This window comes from Bos javanicus, chromosome 24, assembly GCF_032452875.1.
Source record: "Bos javanicus breed banteng chromosome 24, ARS-OSU_banteng_1.0, whole genome shotgun sequence".
Lineage (NCBI taxonomy): Eukaryota > Metazoa > Chordata > Mammalia > Artiodactyla > Bovidae > Bos > Bos javanicus.
Genome location: NC_083891.1, coordinates 49,615,178 through 49,635,179, shown reverse-complemented (window position 1 = coordinate 49,635,179; position 20,002 = coordinate 49,615,178). Strand labels below are relative to the sequence as shown.

The following is a 20,002-nucleotide window of genomic DNA, read 5'->3' as shown; positions in this document are numbered from 1 at the left end:
AGCATCTTTTTGCAAGCTCCCCATGGGATTCCAAGGTACAGGAAGGGTTGAGAGCCACTGCTTTAGCTGATGGCGAGGGTTTGCATACAATGTTTAACTCCTAGTTGGGCTCATTTATATCAAAGGATGAGCCGTGTGGCACCTCAGGGTTGCCTGCGGCTGACTTTATTTCCACTAGCTTTTCTTTCCTCTAGACCTTCTGGTTCTATGAATAAAGAACATTTCTTTCTCCTCCTCTACTGTTTATGCTGACCAGTGACTCCAATTCTTTGTTGAGATTTGTCATTTGAAGATGTTTTTATGATTATGTTCCCTTGCTGTGGTACCATGTAACATGGACATGAATCGAGGTATGGGAGAGGTCATGAAAAGATCGGACACTCATTCAACTGATATTTTTTTTAGCACCTGCGAAGCATTATAAGGGCTTCCCTGGTTAGAGGGGCTTCCCGTAGCTCAGTAGTAAAGAATCCACCTGCCAGTGCAGGCAATGCGGGTTCAGTCCCTGGGTAGGGAAGGTCCCCTCGAGAAGGAAATGGCAACCCACTCCAGTATTCTTACCTGGGTAATCCCGTGGACAGAGGAGCCTGGCAGACCCAGTCCATGGGGTTGGAAAAGGGTTGGACGTGACTAAACAAACAACAACAAAGCGTTATAGTATCACAGCTCCACTGAGTTCAGAGCAATCTAGACCAAGAGAACATTGTCCTACAGTGGAATGTTCCCTATCTGTATTGTCCAGTATGGAGGTCACTAGCTCCTTGTGGCTACTGGGCCTCTGAAGTGTGGCAAGGGTGAGAAACTGAAGTGTTCATTACATTTAGCTTTAATGAATTAAATTTAAATAGCCATCTACTGGTAAGTCCAAGTCTAGGGCTAGGGTGTCTTTCTCTTATCCCTTTCCATTTGCTAGATGGAGACCAACGGGAGAGCCCCATGTGTTCCTGATTCCCAGATCCTGGCCTTGAGAGGAGAAAGTCCAATCTAAGTGGGTGACTGAGCTTTAATCTTGGGAAAGGGGTTAAAATTCAGGCTCCTCTTTACCTCCAGAGGCCCAGTTATTATGCAGTGAAGTCTTTTTTTTGTGCCAGAAAGTTAATTGTCTCTGATCATGTCACAAACCCTTTGATTTCTAGTAAAACCATGTTAAATAAGCAGGGTGACAATATACAGCCTTGACATACTCCTTTTCCTATTTGGAACCAGTCTGTTGTTCCATGTCCAGTTCTAACTGTTGCTTCCTGGCCTGCATATAGGTTTCTTAAGAGGCAGGTCAGGTGGTCTGGTATTCCCATCTCTTTCAGAATTTTCCACAGTTTATTGTGATCCACACAGTCAAAAGGCTTTGGCATAGTCAATAAAGCAGAAATAGATGTTTTTCTGGAACTCTCTTGCTTTTTCCATGATCCAGCGGATGTTGGCAATTTGATCTCTGGTTCCTCTGCCTTTTCTAAAACCAGCTTGAACATCAGGAAGTTCACGGTTCACATATTGCTGAAGCCTGGCTTGGAGAATTTTGAGCATTGCTTTACTAGCTTGTGAGATGAGTGCAATTGTGCGGTAGTTTGAGCATTCTTTGGCATTGCCTTTCTTTGGGACTGGAATGAAAACTGACCTTTTCCAGTCCTGTGACCACTGCTGAGTTTTCCAAATTTGCTGACATATTGAGTGCAGCACTTTCACAGAATCATCTTTCAGGATTTGGAACAGCTCAACTGGAATTCCATCACCTCCACTAGCTTTGTTCATAGTGTGCTTCCTAAGGCTCACTTGAGTTCACATTCCAGGATGTCTGGCTCTAGGTGAGTGATCACACCATCATGATTATCTGGGTCATGAAGATCTCTTTTGTACAGTTCTTCTGTGTATACTTGCCACCTCTTCTTAATATCTTCTGCTTCTATTAGGTCCATACCACTTCTGTCCTTTATTAAGCCCATCTTTGCATGAAATGTTCCCTTGGTATCTCTAATTTTCTTGAAGAGATCTCTAGTCTTTCCCATTCTGTTGTTTTCCTCTATTTCTTTGCACTGATCCCTGAGGAAGGCTTTCTTATCTCTCCTTGCTATTCTTTGGAACTCTGCATTCAGATGCTTATATCTTTCCTTTTCTCCTTTGCTTTTCGCTTCTCTTCCTTCACACAGACTGGTTCCAAATAGGAAAAGGAGTACATCAAGGCTGTATATTGTCATCCTGCTTGTTTAACTTATATGCAGAGTACATCATGAGAAATGCTGGGCTGGAAGAAGCACAACCTAGAATCAAGATTGCCAGGAGAAATATCAATAACCTCAGATATGCAGATGACACCACCCTTATGGCAGAAAGTGAAGAGGATCTAAAAAGCCTCTTGATGAAAGTGAAAGTGAAGAGTGAAAAAGTTGGCTTAAAGCTCAACATTCAGAAAACGAAGATCATGGCATCTGGTCCCATCACTTCATGGGAAATAGATGGAGAAACAGTGGAAACTGTGTCAGACTTTATTTTTCTGGGCTAAAAAATCACTGCAGATGGTGACTGCAGCCATGAAATTAAAAGACGCTTACTCCTTGGAAGGAAAGTTATGACCAACCTAGATAGTATATTCAAAAGCAGAGACATTACTTTGCCAACAAAGGTCTGTCTAGTCAAGGCTATGGTTTTTCCAGTGGTCATGTATGGATGTGAGAGTTGGACTGTGAAGAAGGCTGAGCGCCAAAGAATTGATGCTTTTGAACTGTGGTGTTGGAGAAGACTCTTGAGAGTCCCTTGGACTGCAAGGAGATCCAAGCAGTCCATTCTGAAGGAGATCAGCCCTGGGATTTCTTTGGAAGGAATGATGCAAAAGCTGAAACTCTAGTACTTTGACCACCTCATGCAAAGAGTTGACTCATTGGAAAAGACTCTGATGCTGGGAGGGATTGGGGGCAAGAGGAGAAGGGGACGACAGAGGATGAGATGGCTGGATGGCATCACTGACTCGATGGACGTGAGTTTGAGTGAACTCTGGGAGTTGGTGATGGACAGGGAGGCCTGGCGTGCTGTGATTCATGGGGTCGCAAAGAGTCGGACACGGCTGAGTAACTGAACTGAACTGAAAACCATATTAGCTGTAAATGTTCAACACTAGTAGCTGTTTTAGAATCAAATACTTGTTAAAGAAAAAAAGTGTTCTTGCAGCTCTCATTCCCTTCCTCCCTCTGGATGTACACCCCCTAGAAGTGTGTAGCTTTGAGTGCTAAGCTTGTAGCTTCTGCTGCTCTGCTGCCGCTCTGGGCATTTTTCCTCCTTATCCACTTTACTGTCACCAATGTGTTGAAAGTGTTAAATTGCTCAGTCATGTCCAGCTCTGTGATCCTATGGACTGTAGCCTACCAGACTCCTCTGTCCATGGAATTCTCAGGCAAGAATACTGGAGTGGGCAGCCACTCCCTTCCCATTGGCTTATTTTTTTGGAACATGTTTTCACAAAACTGCATATGTGTTTCCCTCTGCACACGTGAACAAGAGTCGTCTGAAGGGAGATTCATCAGAGAAAAGATGAAATGGCGGCATTTCTATCTTGGGGTTTAAAGACAGCAGGCTCAGGTCCCAGCTTTCTGATCTGACACATGAGGGCTTGGCTGGGGGAGCTCTGTGGTCTGCACTTCCCCGGGGTGCTTACACAGGAGGTGGGGTGGAGAGCCATGAGAGAGAGAGCAGACAAGCTCCTGCTGGGGTGATGGACATCTCCACTGGGATATCTTTCGAATGGCTCCCGTGCGGAGGTCTGGTTAGGCCCAGCGATACCACCTACTCTGCTGGAGATAAAGTGGGTGAGGGAGCACCTCTTGAGTTGAATGAAATAAAAATTGACTCTCTGCAGTCTCCATTTGCCCCTTGTTTCCCACCGTTTGGAAACGTTATCTGCATCTTCATGAGAGTTGTTTGCTTATCTCCTGTATGGAATACATTTAATGAGAATAAAAGAGCTTTTCACAGAAAGGGAGCCTTGATTAGTGCTTTTGTTTTACTTTATGAAATGTGTAATTTATTGATTTTGGCTGCACCGGGTCTTAGCTGCGGCACACAGGACCTTCACTGTAGTGTGAGGACTCTTATTTACGGCGTGCGTGCAGGGTCCCTGACTGGAGACCAAACCTGGGCGCACGGCACTGGGAGTGCAGTGTCTCACCCACTGGGCCCCCAGGGAAGCCCCAGATTTACATGTTTTAAAACCCTGTATGACTCAGGAAGGTCAGCCTGGAGCTCTGTAACAACCTGGAGGGTGGGATGGGGTGGGAGGTTCCAAAGGGAGGGGACATATGTATACATATGACTGATTCATGTTGATATCACTTCATGGCAAATAGATGGGGAACCAATGGAAACAGTGACAGACTCTATTTTCTTGGACTCCAAAATCATTGCAGATGGCGACTGCAGCCATGAAAATAAAAGACACTCGCTCCTTTGAAGAAAAACTATGAGAAACCTAGACAGCATATTAAAAAGAAGAGACATTACTTTGCCAACAAAGGTGTGTATAGTCAAAGCTATAGTTTTTCCAATAGTCTTGTATGGATGTGAGAGTTGGACCATAAAGAAGGCTGAGTGCCAAAGAATTGATGCTTTTGAACTGTGGTGTTGGAGAAGACTCTTGAGGGTCCCTTGGACTGCAAGGAGATCAAACCAGTCAATCCTAAAAGAAATCAACCCTGAATATTCATTGGAAGGACTGATGCTGAAGCTGAAACTCCAATACTTTGGCCACCTGATGTGAAGAACTGACTCATTGGAAAAGACCCTGATGCTGGGAAAGATTGAAGGCAGGAGGAGAAGGGGACGACAGAGGATGAGATGGTTGGATGGCATCACCGACTCAATGGACATGAGTCTGAGCAAGCTCCCAGAGTTGGTGATGGACAGGGAGGCCTGGCGTGCTACAGTCTGTGGGGTCACAAAGAACCGGACACAACCGAGTGACTGAACTGAACTAAACTAGGTTGGTCATAGGGTGACTGAAACATGAACAACAACAACACAATTCTGTAAAGCAATTATCCTTCAATTAAAAAATAAATTTAAAAAATCCAATAATAGGAAACTGTACAAAAGAAAACCTAACACAGATAACCATTGATATTTTGTGGGGATATTATTCCAACTAGACTTCCATTATTTACTCAGTCGTGTCCAACTCTTTGCTGCTCCATGGACTGTAGCCCGCCAGACTCATCTGTCCATGGGATTCCCCAGGCAAGAATACTGGAGTGGGTTGCCATTTCCTTCTCCAGATAGACTTTAATATATAGTTTAAAATCACTGGAATCCTATTATAGATTTCATTCGATAACGTGCCTTTTGTTAGGTGCAGCAGAATGCTCTGGCAGCTCCCTGACTGTAAATACAGGTCCGTGTTGTGCTTTACTTTCATATTTATAGCTTCGGGAGTTGATATCTTTGATCATTTGTAAGATTGTCTCCTGGTGGCGAAGAATATTTATGAAAAATTGTGATAAAGCATTGCCAGCTGCCCTCCAGAAAGGTTAAATCAGTCTGAGCCCTTTTGCCCACACCCTTCCAGGTTGGGGTCCTGTCAGTTTTCATACCTTTGCTTACTTGATGGATAGTGGCTCTAAATAATCTTTTATTTGCTTCTCTCTCACTGTTGGTAAAGCTGAATAGTTCTTTGTATATTATCCATTAGTAATTCTTTGTGACTTGTATTCTGTGCAGAATTTTCTGTTGGAGTATTGGTTTTCTTTTTAATTTCTTATAACTCTTTGATTATTAAGGATGTTAGTTCCTTAAATAATGCAGAATAACTGTCCCCTTCTCTCAGTTTCCCCTGCACATGGTGTGTGTTTTAAGCGCTTCCCAGGTGATGCTAATGGTAAAGAACCTGGCTGCCAGTGCAGGAGACATAGCAGACATGGGTTCAGTCCCTGGTTGGGAAGATCCCCTGGAGGAGGGCATGACAACCCACTCCAGTGTTCTTGCTGGGAGAACCCCATGGACAGAGGAGCCTGGCGGGCTATGGTCCATAGGGTTGCAAAGAGTGGGACATGACTGAAGTGACTTAGCCTAGCCTGTGGTGTATTTTATGATGGTTTTAAAGTTTTAGATTGTAGTCAAGTTAATGAATAGTTTCCTTCATTGTTCTGGCTTTTGTATTACCCTTTAAAGATACTTTCTTTCAAAGCTTTTGTGAAGATTTACCCACATTTTCTTATTGGTTTTATTTTTCTTTTTGATTTTAATTTTTATTTTTTTCCCCATCTAATATTTATTTAATATGGGGAAGAATGGAACTTTGACTCAATTTTTTTTCCTAAATGGCTGCAAGTTTACCTCCTACTACTGAAAAATCTTTTATCCATTTATTTGCTATTTTAATGTTATGAATAAATTTTACCCATATGTGCTTGTATTTATTTCTGGATCTGGTGTTATGTTTCAATTATCTGCTTCTTTTAACACCATTAGTAGTTTAATTTAAGCCAATATCATAGTAGCTTTAATAATGTACCGTTAGTATCTGATAGTACAAGTCTCAAAGTGGGGCAGGAGAGAGCACTGATATTCATATTCTTTTAGAAATTAACTGTTATCCCAGTAATTGAGGCTATATCTATAGAATTTCCTGAAAGACTTGTAAAGACTAGTGATTCTTAACATGTGATTCATAGACCACCTGATCAGAATTACATGGGGATTTTTAACAATTGATATTCTTGAACCCACCCAAGAGCTCCTGAAAATAAGCTGTGTTGAGGAAACTCTTTTTGCAAGGTCTCAGATGATTTTTAAGAACACCATAAGAAACTTAACACTCTGATAAAACATGGTAAGCAGCAGCCATGTTCCTCCTGTTTAAATGCTAAAGAACACTTCCTTTTATTAGTTACATCTTTGTGTTGATTACATGTGTACATGTAATCAGTTAAACATCCTGTCCCTAAACATATTTTGAATATTTATGTAGTCCAAGTGCAGTGCATAGGCTTCCCTCATAGCTCGGTGGTTAAAGAATCCACCTTCGATGCAGGAGACCCCAGTTAGATCCCTGGGTCAGAAAGATCCCCTGGAGAAGGAAATGGCAACCCACTCCAGTGTTCTTGCCTGGAGAATCCCATGGACAGAGGAGCCTGGCGGGCTACAGTCCATGGGGTCGCACAGAGTCAGACACGCCTGAGCGACTGAGCACACACAATACTGTGCATGCTGAGTACAAGGGTGGCACGTTGCATTTGAGATTTGACCTTCAGATGCATAATCACACATCCCTAATCACAGACACACACACCCATGCACACCCATCAAAGTCTTACTATACTTTAGATCAAAGTATAGTTAGTGCCCTAAAATAGCTAGCAGTTAGGTTGGGAAAAAACATGTGAACAACTTGAATGAAATTCATGGAGAGCAGTTGGCTAGTTGCAAGATAATAAAGAGAATGAGCTGGATGATGGGAGAAAGGGTAAGGAAGCACCAGCATTAAATGGGGCAGACCAAAGAAGCTTTCCTGCGTAGGAGAAAGACCAGCACTCCTATTGCAATGGAATTAAAGCCTCAGTAAGTATTTTTGCATTGATAAGCAGAACAACACCTTATTGAATCTACCTGTCCTTCCTGAATTTCTCGTGCCATTCACTTGATACACTGAGATTATGTTTTCTGCAAATTTTCTATCTGGACTGGTCTCTTATGGCAACACAGGAATTTTTGTTCAGCTTGCTTTCTTTAAAACATTTATCTTCATTTATGATCATAATGGGTAGTGGTCCTAGACAACAAGACTGGGCATTGAATCCAGGCTAAAAGATTCATGACTGTGCCTTTTGTGTCTGTCACTTGCCTTTCCTTAGATTCAGGAGTACCCCATCGATGTCCAAAACAACCAACTTCCCTTCCTGCGGAATCCAGATATCCTGGTGGGAGAAAATGACCTAACTGCCCTTAGCTATCTCCATGAGCCTGCAGTTTTGCATAATTTAAAGGTCCGCTTCCTGGAGTCCAACCATATCTACACTTACTGTGGTAAGTAGGGGGTATCTATTGGCTGTGTGTGTTTGAATGTGGTTCCAATCTTTAGACTTTACGTGTTAAACTCCAACGGTTAAGAATCCTACTTTCATTCTCTTTTATATTAATAAGTACCTCTCACTTGAAAGTTTGCAATCAGTGCACGTGGCTTAGTTAGGCGGCTGTACATCTCTTTGGAAGGATTGGTGTTAAAGCTCAACCAGGGAAGAAGTGGGCCGCACCATGTGGCTTGATGGCTCAGGCGCAGCCCTGGAGTCAGTAGGAAGGCAGTAAATCCATCCCAGGGTCCTGGCTCAGGCCTCTGCTCCCTCTGCTGAGTACACTGCTGCAAGTGTATTACAGGCTTGGATTTTTTTTTTTTTTTTTTTACCTTTTTATTTTTATATCAGTATAGATGATTAACAGTGTTGTGTTAGTTTCAGGTATGCAACAGAGTGATTCAGTTATACATATAAACTGAAAGTCACTCAGTCGTGTCTGACTTTTGTCACCCCATGAACTGTACAGTCTATGGAGTTCTTCAGGCCAGAATACTGGAGTGGGTTGCCGCTCCCTTCTCCAGGGGATCTTCCCAACCCAGGGATTGAACCCAGGTCTCCTGCGTTGCAGGAAGATTCTTTACCACCTGAGCCACCAGGGAAGCCCCAGTTATATCACTTATATGAATGTGAAGTCGCTCAGTCGTGTCCAACTTTTTGCCACCCTGTGGATTGTAACCTACCAGGCTCCTCAGTCCATGGGATTTTCAGGCAAGAATACTGGAGTGGGTTGCCATTCCCTTCTCCAGGGGATCTTCCTGACCCAGGGATTGAACCCAGATCTCCCACATTGCAGGCAGACACTTTACTGTCTGAGCTGCCAGGGAAGCCCCAATTATATCAGTTATACATATACCTGTGTCTATTCTTTTAAAATTCTTTCCCCATTTAGATTGTTATATAATATTGAACAGAGTTCCCTGTGCTATATATACAGTAGGTCCTTGTTGGTTATCCATTTTGATTATAGCTTCTGTATATGTCAATCCCAAACTCCCTAACTACCTACACTAGCCTTACCCCCTGGTAACCTTAAGTTTGTTCTCTGCTTCACAAATAAGTTCATTTGTATACTTTTCCCCAGATTCTGTTCATAAGCAATATCTTATTTGTCTTTGACCTACTTCACTTAACATGACAATTTCTAGGTCCGTCCATGTTGCCGCAAATATTATTTCATTCTTTTTAATGGCTGCATAATATTCCATCATGACACGAATATCTCATTGTTTAATGTACCATAACTTATCCATTCACCTATTGTAGATCATGTTAGTTGCTTCAAGTTTGGAAATTATGAATATAGCTGTTATAAACATCCATGTACAAGTTTTTGTGTGAATATATTTTCTATTCCTTCGGATAAATACCATTGAGTATGATTACTTGTTTATATGATAAGATTATGTTTAGTTTCATAAGAAAATTCCAAAGTGGCTGTGCCCTTTTGCATTGCCACCAGTGATGAAATAAGAGTTTCCTTTGCTCCTTATCCTCTCCGCATTTGGTGTTATCAGTGTTCAGGATTTTGGCTATGCTAATAGGGGTGTGGTATTACCTCACTGGTGTCTTAATTGGCATTTCCCCAATGACTTAGGTGTGGAGCATCTTCTTCCCCTTCTTGTTTCCCATCTCTGTATCTTCTTTGGTGAGGTGTTTGTTTAGGTCTTTTGCCCGTTTTTAAATCAGATGGTTCATTTCCTTATTGTTAGATTTTAAGAGTTCTTTGTATATTTAGAATTCCATGGACTGTATAGTCCACGGGGTCACAGAGTAGGACAGGACTGAGTGACTTTCACTTTCACTTTTTTCACTGTGTATTTTGGGTAGCAGTCCTTTATCAGATGTGTCTATAGTTTGTCTTATCATTCTCTTGACTGTGCTTCTTCTCAAACAACCAAAGGGAGCACAATGGCAGAGCTCTCCTGTCTTGGCAGTGACCCTTTCCATTCCTGCCTTCTCTTTCCCAAAGGACTGGAAACGTTCACATTTTTTATATGTGTCCATGGGTCCCTTGAGATCCAGAATCTTCTTTATGTGAAAGAAAAGGGCATGCGTTTGTCTTATCTTCAGCATTGAATTTTTTTTTTTAACTCTTTTCACATTCTCAAATATCAGTTTATCTTGTCCTTCTATAAAAGATCTGAAGGGTTAAAGGACTTGACAACTCTTCATTCAACGTGTATGTATTGAGTCCATCTTTTAATTGTGTCCTTTTGGGAACACAGGATGGAAAAAGTGGTAAAATGAAAGATAATACATGGTATAATATGATGTGAGATAATAAAAAAAAATAGCTGACTCAGTGCTTACTATGCAAGATGCTGGTCTGAATTGCTCTCTATGAATCATTTTACCCTCAGGATAACCAGGGAAATGCAATTATCATCCCCATTTTGCAGTCCATGAAGCTAAGACACTCAGAAGTTAAGGAATTGGCAAAGTCACACACAATAATGAGCCAAGATTTGACATTAAGATGTGTAATCATATTTCCCATTCACAAGTTGTTTGTATTGTAGTTAAGATATCCCATATACAGATGAGAAATTTAACCGTCTCTTTTAAAGATTTTAGTTCTGAGATTTTTTTTTAAGCCTCACACCTCTTGGCAGGGTTTAGTACTGTCTTTTTCTGATCCTATAGCACTTTGTACACATCTATTTTATGAATTCAGTTTGTTGAGCGTTTGTGTGTCTGCGTGTGTGTGTGTACGCCCATGCATATGTGCTTATTCCATGCTCCAGGGTGTTTGAAGAGAGGCTTGACCTGTCCTTTTTTCTCCACTAGAGCCTAGCAGAGTGCTTGATAAACACGGATACATCTTGATTTAGTTGAGTGATTGGTTAAGACCCATCCTGTTCATCTTGTCTTCTTAAGTGAACAGGGACCTTTAAAACTCATGTCAGTATACTACCCAAGACAATCTACAGATTCAGTACAACCCCTATCAAATTACTAATGGCATTTTTCACAGAACTAGAACAAAAAATCTTAAAATTTGTATGAAGTCACAAAAGATCCAGAATAGCCAAGGCAATCTTAAGAAAGAAAAATGGAGCTGGAGGAATCAGTCTTTCTGATTTCAGACTATACTATAAAGCTGCAGTCATCAAAACAGTATGGAACTAGCGCAAAACTAGAAATGTAGCTCAATGGAATAGGATGGAAAGCCCAGAAATATAGATCAGTGGAATAGGATGGAAAGCCCAGAGATAAACTCATGCACCTATGGTCAGTTAATCTATGACAAAGGAGACAAGACTACACAGTATTGGAAAAGCAGTCTCTTCAACAAGGAGTGCTAGAAAAACTGGACAGCTACATGTAAAAAAATAAAAATTAGATTATTCTTTAACACCACATACACAAAAATAAGCTTAAAATGGATTAAAGACCTAAATGTGAGACTAGACATAAAACTCTTAGAGGAAAACATAGGCAGGACATGCTCAGATGTAAATCGCAGCAATATCTTTTTCAATTCATCTCCCAGAATAATGGAAATAAAAACAAAATTAAACAAATGGGGCCTACTTAAACTGAAAAAGCTTTTGCATACCAAAGGAAACAGTAAACAAAACAAAAAGACAACCCACAGATTGGGAGAAAATATTTGCCAGTGATGTGACTGGCAAGGGATTAGTCTGTAAAATTTACAAACAGCTTTTGTTGCTTACCAGCATCAAAACAACCCAATCAACAAATGATAAGACCTAAATAGACTTTTCTCTAAAGAAGACATACAGATGGCCAAGAGGCACACGAAAAGATGCTCAACATCGGTAATTATTAGTGAAATGCAAATCAAAACTGCAATGAGATACCACCTCATACCAGCCAGAATGGCTATCATGACAAAAACCCCAAATGGTAAATGCTGGAAAGGGCGTGGAGAGAAGGACACTCTCCTACACTGTTGGTGGGAACGTAAATTGGTACAGCCGCTATGGAGAATAGATGGAGGTTCTTTTTAAGGAACTAAAAACAGAGCTACCATATAACCCTGCAACCCCACTCCTGGGCTTATATCCAGAGAAAAATATGATCCGGAAGGATACATGCATCCCAGTGTCCATTGCAGCACTGTTTACAGTATTTACGATGTGGAAGCAACCTAGATGTCCATCAACAGAGGAATGAATAAAGATGTGGTAAGTATATACAATGAAATACTACTCATCCATTTAAAAGAGTGAAGTAATGCCGTTTGCAGCAACGTGAATGGACCTAGAGATTGTCATACTGAGTGAAGAAAGTCAGAGGAGAAGTATCATGTGACATCCCTTATATGTGGAATCTGAAAAGAACTGATACAAATGAACTTACAAACCAGAAAGGACTCACAGACTTAGAGAATGAACTTATGGTTGTCAGGATGAAGGATACAGGGAAGGGATATTTAGGGAATTTGGGATCAACATGTACACATTGCTTTATCTTAAATGGATAACCAACAAGGACCTACTGTATAGCACATGGAACTTTGCTCAATGTTATGTGGCAGCCTGGTTGGGAGGGGAAGTTGGGGGAGAATGAACACACATGTATGTATGTATGGCTGAGTCCCTTTGCTGTTCACGTGAAAATATCACAACATTGTTAATCAGCTATACTCCAATACAAAATAAAAAGTGTTAAAACAAAGCTCATGTCAGGAGGCTGCCATGCTATCAGAATCTGACCACACTGTCTATTCACAGGGATTGTGCTTGTTGCCATTAATCCTTATGATCAGTTGCCAATCTACGGTCAAGATGTCATCTATGCCTACAGTGGCCAGAACATGGGGGATATGGACCCCCACATCTTTGCTGTGGCAGAGGAAGCCTACAAGCAGATGGCCAGGTAAGAATAACCTTAGCCAGGAAGTCCTCCTGGGTCGTCAGAGGGTGGAAAGGGGAGTGTCCACCTTCTTGGGCTGCTTTTTCTCAGTGGTGATTCTGGGTTTGAAGTGTTTTGGAAACCAAATCAACCTCGGGTTCTTTTCTTAATCACATTTCCTCAAGTCTTCATCTTATTCTTGTGAACCTGAGCCTGGGCTTGGAGAGCAGGGGCTCCTTAGACTCTGATGAGCAGTGCAGTTAATGCCTTGTGTCTCGTCTCTCTGTGACTTTCTTTTGGCCATCTCGCCTCTTCTCCAGGTGTGATGAATCCATTTTATACCATCACATTCATTTTACAGATCTCACTGAAGGCTCCGTTTTGAAAGAACCAAGACTCTGACAACTTCTTAAAGTGCCAGGCATTTGGGGCAGAAATAGAAGCTTCAAATCGGCAGTAATGCGTAGTAGTTTCAGATTTTTAGCCTGGAAGTGGTGTTCTGTTTAGGCACGTAAGCGGATCTCATTTTGCTCTTCTTTTTCTAACTCAGAGAGATAGGCACAGGTCTGTTTCATCAGAAAGTAGGCTAGGTGAGTGTATGAGTCAGGGTTCGAGAGTGTGTGTGTGTGTGTAAAGAGAAAGGTTTTTATTTTAAGAAATCGGCTTGTGCAGCTGTTGGGGGTTGGCATGTCCAAAATCTGCAGGATTAGGCTGGCAGGTTGGAGATCCAGGGAAAAGATCATACAAGATTTTGAGTCTGAAGGCAGTCTATTGGCAGAATTCTCTTTGGTGGGGATGTCAGAGTTTTTTCTCTTATGACCTTCTACTGATTGGATGAGGCCTACCCACATTTTGAAGAGTGATCTGCTTTTCTCAATGTCTACTGATGTAAATGTTAATTTCATCTCAAAAGAGAAAACAAAAACAAAACACCTTTATAGCAGTATCCAGACTAGCGTTTGGCCAAATGTCTGGAAACTGTGGCCTAGCCAAGCTGACACACAAAATTTACCACCACGCTGCTGTTCTTGAACTGTCAAGGTATAGTATAGGGAAAGATAGTTTTACCAAAGTTTTGGTGGAAATGCATTTTCCAGTTAACAGTAAAATGCTGGATCCTTTCAGCTCAGTTTTTCTTGTCCGCTCTAGAGAACATCTTACAGAGCTAGCAGGAAAAGCAGGAGTGTTTTGTGGGGAGCAGGGCTGCGTAGAGAGGAGCAAGCGAGAATCCCATTTAAGATGGTCTGTGCTGCTGTAGATGTCAGAGTACAATTTTCAGCCCAGTGAAAGTTTCCATGAGGAAAAACTGTTCTGTAAGCTTCCTTACTAGTTTATAATGTTTTGTTGCTGGCTGTGGAGATCGGTATGTGAAAGATCTGCTTCCTCATAGAAACACAATGACCATATTCAATATAAGCAGTGATCAGAGAACAGAACAATATAATAAGTAGAATGATCTACAGATGTTTCATTTCTCCAGAATGTGATAGATTGTGGAGCTAAAATGGTCATGACCTTTGACCTCTCTAATGTCATAAAAAGACCACATACTATGTTCTGGGCGTGACCAGGAGTCACTTAGCTTGGTAAGCCATTAAGGCACATGATGCAGACTGAAGTGTGCTCAGGGTCATATCACGTGGCGGGGAAGAGTGAGGGGTGGTGTGACGCAGCACGTGGCCCCACTCAAGTGTGTGCACAGTGGAGGGACCTGGGGTCTGGACAGGCTTCGGTGTCTTGAGAGAAGCACTTACGCTGAGTCCTCATTTGCTTCATGTGAAGAAGACGATCCTTACTGCATTACAGATGGTTCCCTGTGGTTCTAGAATGGAAGGCGACCATGGCCTGGTTCTGACGACTCCTCCCATGCTACAGGTTCCGCCAGCTCCCTGAGACTGTCCTCTCATGCATGCCCTTGATATTAGTTTTCATCCCATTTTGCTCTCCTAGCCAGTTGCACTTAGATGTATCAGAAGTTTGTTTTTCTTTTTTAATTTTTTAATTGGAGGAGAATTACAATGTCGTGTTGGTTTCTGCCATACAGCTCTTCTTTATCAGACTTCTTGAGGCTCCCCTACAGCTTTGAGAACCCTCTTGCCTCCAGCTTGTAGACCCTCGTGACTGAATGCCTCCATTCTTCCTTTCCGAACCTGAAGCTGTGCACACGGTTATGCTGCTCTCAGCTTATTTCACTTGTTTGGGTCCTTGTTCATGCCCATTAGTGGGAAGGGACGGGGTGGGCATCCAGGGTGGCAGTGATATGATCTTGCTGAGGGGAGTGAATTTGATGATTAAGGGGTTTGGATGTTAAAGGTGGACAAAAAATTGCTTCATTAAGGGTTTTCTTTAAGGTCTTAAGATTTATAATCGTTTTACCCACCAAGTCCCAGGGTGTAGAAAATAATGCTGCTGAAATTCTTGTGCAAGTTTTGCTCATGAACGTGCATAAGAAGTATAAGGCCAGCACACGTGGCTCGGGGGAGAGAGCTATTTTTGAATAAGTTCCGTTGTCAGCAGCTCAGGGTTTCTGGTATTGATTCGAGGGGCGTATTAGAAGCCCCAGCAGAATCTTTGCAGGGAAAGAGGGAGACTCAGTGGTCTGACGCAAGGACGGTTTTTGCTGTATTTCCGTTCTGTGCCTTCACTGTCAACTTTGAATACTAAACACACTCATTTTACAGTTCGTCTGCCAACTGTGTGGTGTGCTTCCTGACTCATCAGTAAGTTGCTGAAGAGGTTGTTATGTGGATCAAGTCACCGTGGTCTAACACAGTGTGCTTTGAATCTGAGCCTCCACAACAGCTGGGTGACTAAGGGTACAAGCAGCTAACGTAACGACGCCCAGCCCGCGGTGACGTGACTCACTTGGCCTTGGACTCAGCAGTTCTTTCTCATGATTCACTGTGGACTGGATTTTCTTTCTTAATGTGGTTCACTCTGGGTCTCTCCAACTCGCGATGCTTTGAGCGTATGAGGAAAGTCTGTTAAAGCTCGAAGGGATAAATCCAGACCTTCATCCCCATCCCAAGAGTTCCTGCAGAGTCTTGTGCTGGAAAGGATGAGGAGACACAATAATAAGATGATTGGTTCAGCATCCCTGTCCTTGTTGACCTCAGACTAGGCTTGGGAGTACATGGAGACTCCCAGTGAATAAAAAGACTGAAGTAACATGAAACATCAAACTAGTGAATTCTGCCTTCTAACCCATGAGAAATGGACTGCCCACTGCTTTATTTCTGCTCCTCCCTTGTTCATGATCCAAAATGCCCTTTCTCTCACTTTTACCTCCCCTGATTCTAGCCTCAGCTCCTGGGTTAAATCATATCAGCAAACATTTGTAAAGTATCAGTGATTTGACAGGCTCCTTCCTAAGTGGAAACTAAGAAATGTGAGACCTCTCCTCACTTCTTAAGGTGCCCACAGTCTTTTTGGAGAGAGAGGACACAGTAGACCAAAAAGCCTGTAACTGCAGGAAGTGTAAACCGAAGTCACGCTCAGGGTCGTTTGAATTGAGTTTGGGGATGACTGTCACATCTGGTCCAAGAAACTGTAGTGCTGAGGCTGGATCTTGATGAATTGGTCGGGTATGTAGGGTGAGATGCAGACCTCTAGGTGGGTGGAATAGAGTGATCGTTCCCCCAGCAGTGTGGCATCAAAAAGCAGAAAACCATAAAACTAGAGCGCGTAATCACAAAGCCACAGCCACATGTGCTTCACACCCCTTAGGACGTTTGTAGGCTAAGACTTCACAGGTGTTGGCAAGGATGTGGAGACGTTAGAATCCTGATACACTGCTAGTGGGAATGTAAGATGGTGCAGCTGCTTTGCAAAATAGTCTGGCAGTTCTTCAGAAGTTTGACAGTGTTATCACATGACTCAGCCATTCTGTTCTTAGATATGAAAACACATTCCAAGAGAAATGAAAACATATTCACACAGAAACTTACCCACAGACATTCATATTTAATAGAATGTTCCCATAGAATTGTTCACAGTAGCCGAAAGGTAGAAGAAAAAAACCTAAAAATCCATCAACCAATCAATCGGTAAATAAAATATGGTTATGTCCATACAGTGGAATATGGCACACAGAAAGGAACAAGATGTGGTACTTGGTACCACAGGGATGAACCTTGAAAACATGCTCAGTGAAAGAAGCCAGACATGAAAGAACAGAGTGTGTGAATCCACTTACATGAAGTGTCCAGAATGGACAAATATAGAGAGAGGTAGATTAGTGTTTGCCCAGAGCTGGAGGTTTGAGGGGGAATGGGAAGTGATTGCTGATCAGTATTTTTTTTGGTTTTGTTTTTAGTGGTGGTGGGGCTGGTGATGAAAATTTTCTGTAATTGATTGCGTGGATGGATGCACAGCTCTGCAAATGCACTGAAACCCATTGAATTGTGTACTTTAAATGGGTGAATGTGTGTTCTGTGAATTATATCTCAAAAAAGCTATTTTTCACAAAAGGTATGGTCAGGAGACAGTGCCCAGGAAAGTTTAACCTATGTGATAAGTGCGTCTGGGGTTGGTGTGGACTATACAGCTAAGAGACAGGGTGACCGGACTGGGGAGGAACCGGAAAGCTGGGTGAACTTTGGCAGAAAAGTGTGTTCTATTAACAGAGGGTACAGAGATGATCAATTGAGTTTAGGAAACCCTGGATTAATCAAGTGAAACATCTGCCTTCAAGGCAGGGGCTTTCAGAGCAGCTATGTTGACATGCTTTCTGAGTCTCCAAGATGGAGATGCTTTATGCTGGGTTTGCAAATCATATTTAGACACAAAACTGTTTTCAAAGATTATCTCAAGGACTCTTTGGGAAATGCTGGCTTCAAGCAATGGAGACATTCTAGAGCTTGTTAGATTAAAAAGATAATATGACACCAGGGATATTCAAAGAGTGATGTTTCTCTTATGGGCCCTATTTCAAAATCTCTTCCTTTTCTCCCTGTTCTGATACCATTTCCAAGGATGAGAAGACCTTGTGAGGAGCTTAGATTCTTGCAGAAATGCCTTGCCTATTTAAATGACCTCTGTGTAATGAATGGCAGTAGATGGTGAAGCTGGAATTCAGACCCAGTCTGTGTTCCCCGAAGCCCTTTGTACCAGTGGAGAAGCTATACTCCCTCCGTCAGCGGGGCCTGCGACTTCTTCCAGTAGTCTTCTGTAGTCTTCCCAGACTTCTACAGACTTCTTCTATAGTCTTCCCAGAGCAGAGCAGGCTGTGGTCCTCGGGGCCATGAGCGCTGAGGGATAGACCTTTTCCCTCGAGGGTTCACGAGAGTCTAAATTCCAGAGTGAGATGAGTCTCGGTGTATTTTCTAGCTCTGCTAGTGGGGCCTGGCCCTCTTACTCTGCTGCCCAGGTCTGATCCTTTTCTTGAGGTTTTGTGTTCTTTTCTGAAAGAAAGTAGGGACAGTGCGAAGCAAATTCATTTGCTCATAGAGCTCACACAGGTCCATCTGGTTCTGCTATGCTGCAGGCTGTGACTAATAGTGGAAGATGGAATGGGATGCTCCTGGGGTCCTGGGAGGGGACATCCCACTCAGTACACCTGGGGCAGCCAATGGACAACCCCCCACCCCACCATGGGAGCACTCCCAGAGAAGTTCTGAGTGTGGAAATGTGCTGTAGAAGGGAGAGGACACTGTACATTTTCCATCTTCTGAGGTCCCCCCCACAAAAAAACAAAACAATAGAACTTATGGCTTTATCTTCCTGATCATTAAGGTGGAATGCTCTGGGACACCCAAGAACGGACTCAGGACACTTCAGGATCTCTTTTAGGCTGAAGACTTTGTGGAATTTGGATCTTTGGGGGAAAATTTTTTTAAAGGAACTGCACATAGGTGACCTAAATTCACACTTTGCTTTGAGATCCAATTTGAAGTAGGATGATGTCAGTTTCTTCCTTCCTTTTTGATATAAGGGGGTTTATTATTCTGGGCTGTATAGTTTGGAGAAGTTTGGGATGTCGAGTACTTCCTGATCAAGCTTCATGTTTTCAGTGATGAGAGCCAGGTTTCGTTTCTCTGTAAGGTGTTCGCTGTACAGGAGTGTCCGGGGTCTGTCCCTGGTGACGTGTCTCCCACCCGCTGTGTGTCCATGCACAGACCCTTTGGGCCTGAAGTTCTCAGCGTCTTCACTCTTTAAGGAGAACAGTGGCCCTGCCGCAGAGAGAGACTTGGATCTGTGAGAGGTCATGAGGAACCTTTAAAAGTTGTTGAACACTATAAAAATTGGGGGTGTGGCAGTCTGGATGGGAGAGGAGTTTGGGGGAGAATGGATACATGTGTACGTGTGGCTGAGCCCCTTTGCCGTCCACCTGCATCTCTCACAGCATTGTTAGTTGGCTATGCCCCAATACAAAATAAAAAGTTAAAAATACGAGGGTGCTGATGTTAAAGCTGACAAGACAGCTTCCTCAGCTGCTGTTAAATACAGCGAGCGACGGTATTGCTGGGGAGGTCAGTAGTTAGGGAACAATGACTTGCTGGATTTTTACAGTAAAGTCTTGAAACCATGACTTCATTCAGCCCTGACTTTTGGGTGCAGTTTTTCTTTCCTTCCCATTCATTATGATTTCAAGTCAGGACTCGTCAGGACTAGGTTGCTTTAGGACAAGGTATAGGAGATGTTCGAGATGACTGAACACAGGAGTGACTTCCATGCTCCTGTCGAGTACTATTGCTGATTTCTAGAACTTGCCCTGAGTCGTTCCCTCTATTGAGATTCTTCCTGGGGTGCTGTCTTCCCTGGGCTCTTCCCCTGCAGCTATTCTTCCCTACTCCCCTCATCTGCTCTCCTTCCCTTCCCACCCACCCACGCCTGGACACACTCCTGTCCCTCCCCACGGTTCCCAGCACTAAGGTCCATAGCATTATTTTGATCCTTTATAATCTCTTGGATTGTATAGTTTCTTTATATTTCTGCCTATCCCGTTTAAAATTCTAGTTATGTATTTTAGACTTAAATATAGGGGAAAGTTCAGTATGCAGTGAATATGGCTAATTATAACATCCATATGTTAAAAGCAATGGATAGTAAATGTATATTGTTATCTCCTTTTAAAATTGGCAATTTCAAGAAGACTGGAACTGGGAACTTCCCTGGCGGTCCAGTGGTCGGGA

General features: G+C 42.6%; 1 protein-coding gene across 5 annotated transcripts in view; it reads left to right on the top strand.

The window, feature by feature from the left end:
• MYO5B (myosin VB) overlaps positions 1 to 20,002 on the top strand; it is a 335,372-nt gene that overhangs the window by 143,282 nt on the left and 172,088 nt on the right. For all 5 annotated transcript variants that reach the window (XM_061400147.1, XM_061400145.1, XM_061400148.1 and 2 more), the window contains exons 3-4: positions 7,830 to 8,001; positions 12,749 to 12,893. In XM_061400147.1, coding sequence (XP_061256131.1) covers positions 7,830 to 8,001; positions 12,749 to 12,893 — 317 coding nt within the window. The remainder of the gene's footprint in view (positions 1 to 7,829; positions 8,002 to 12,748; positions 12,894 to 20,002) is intronic.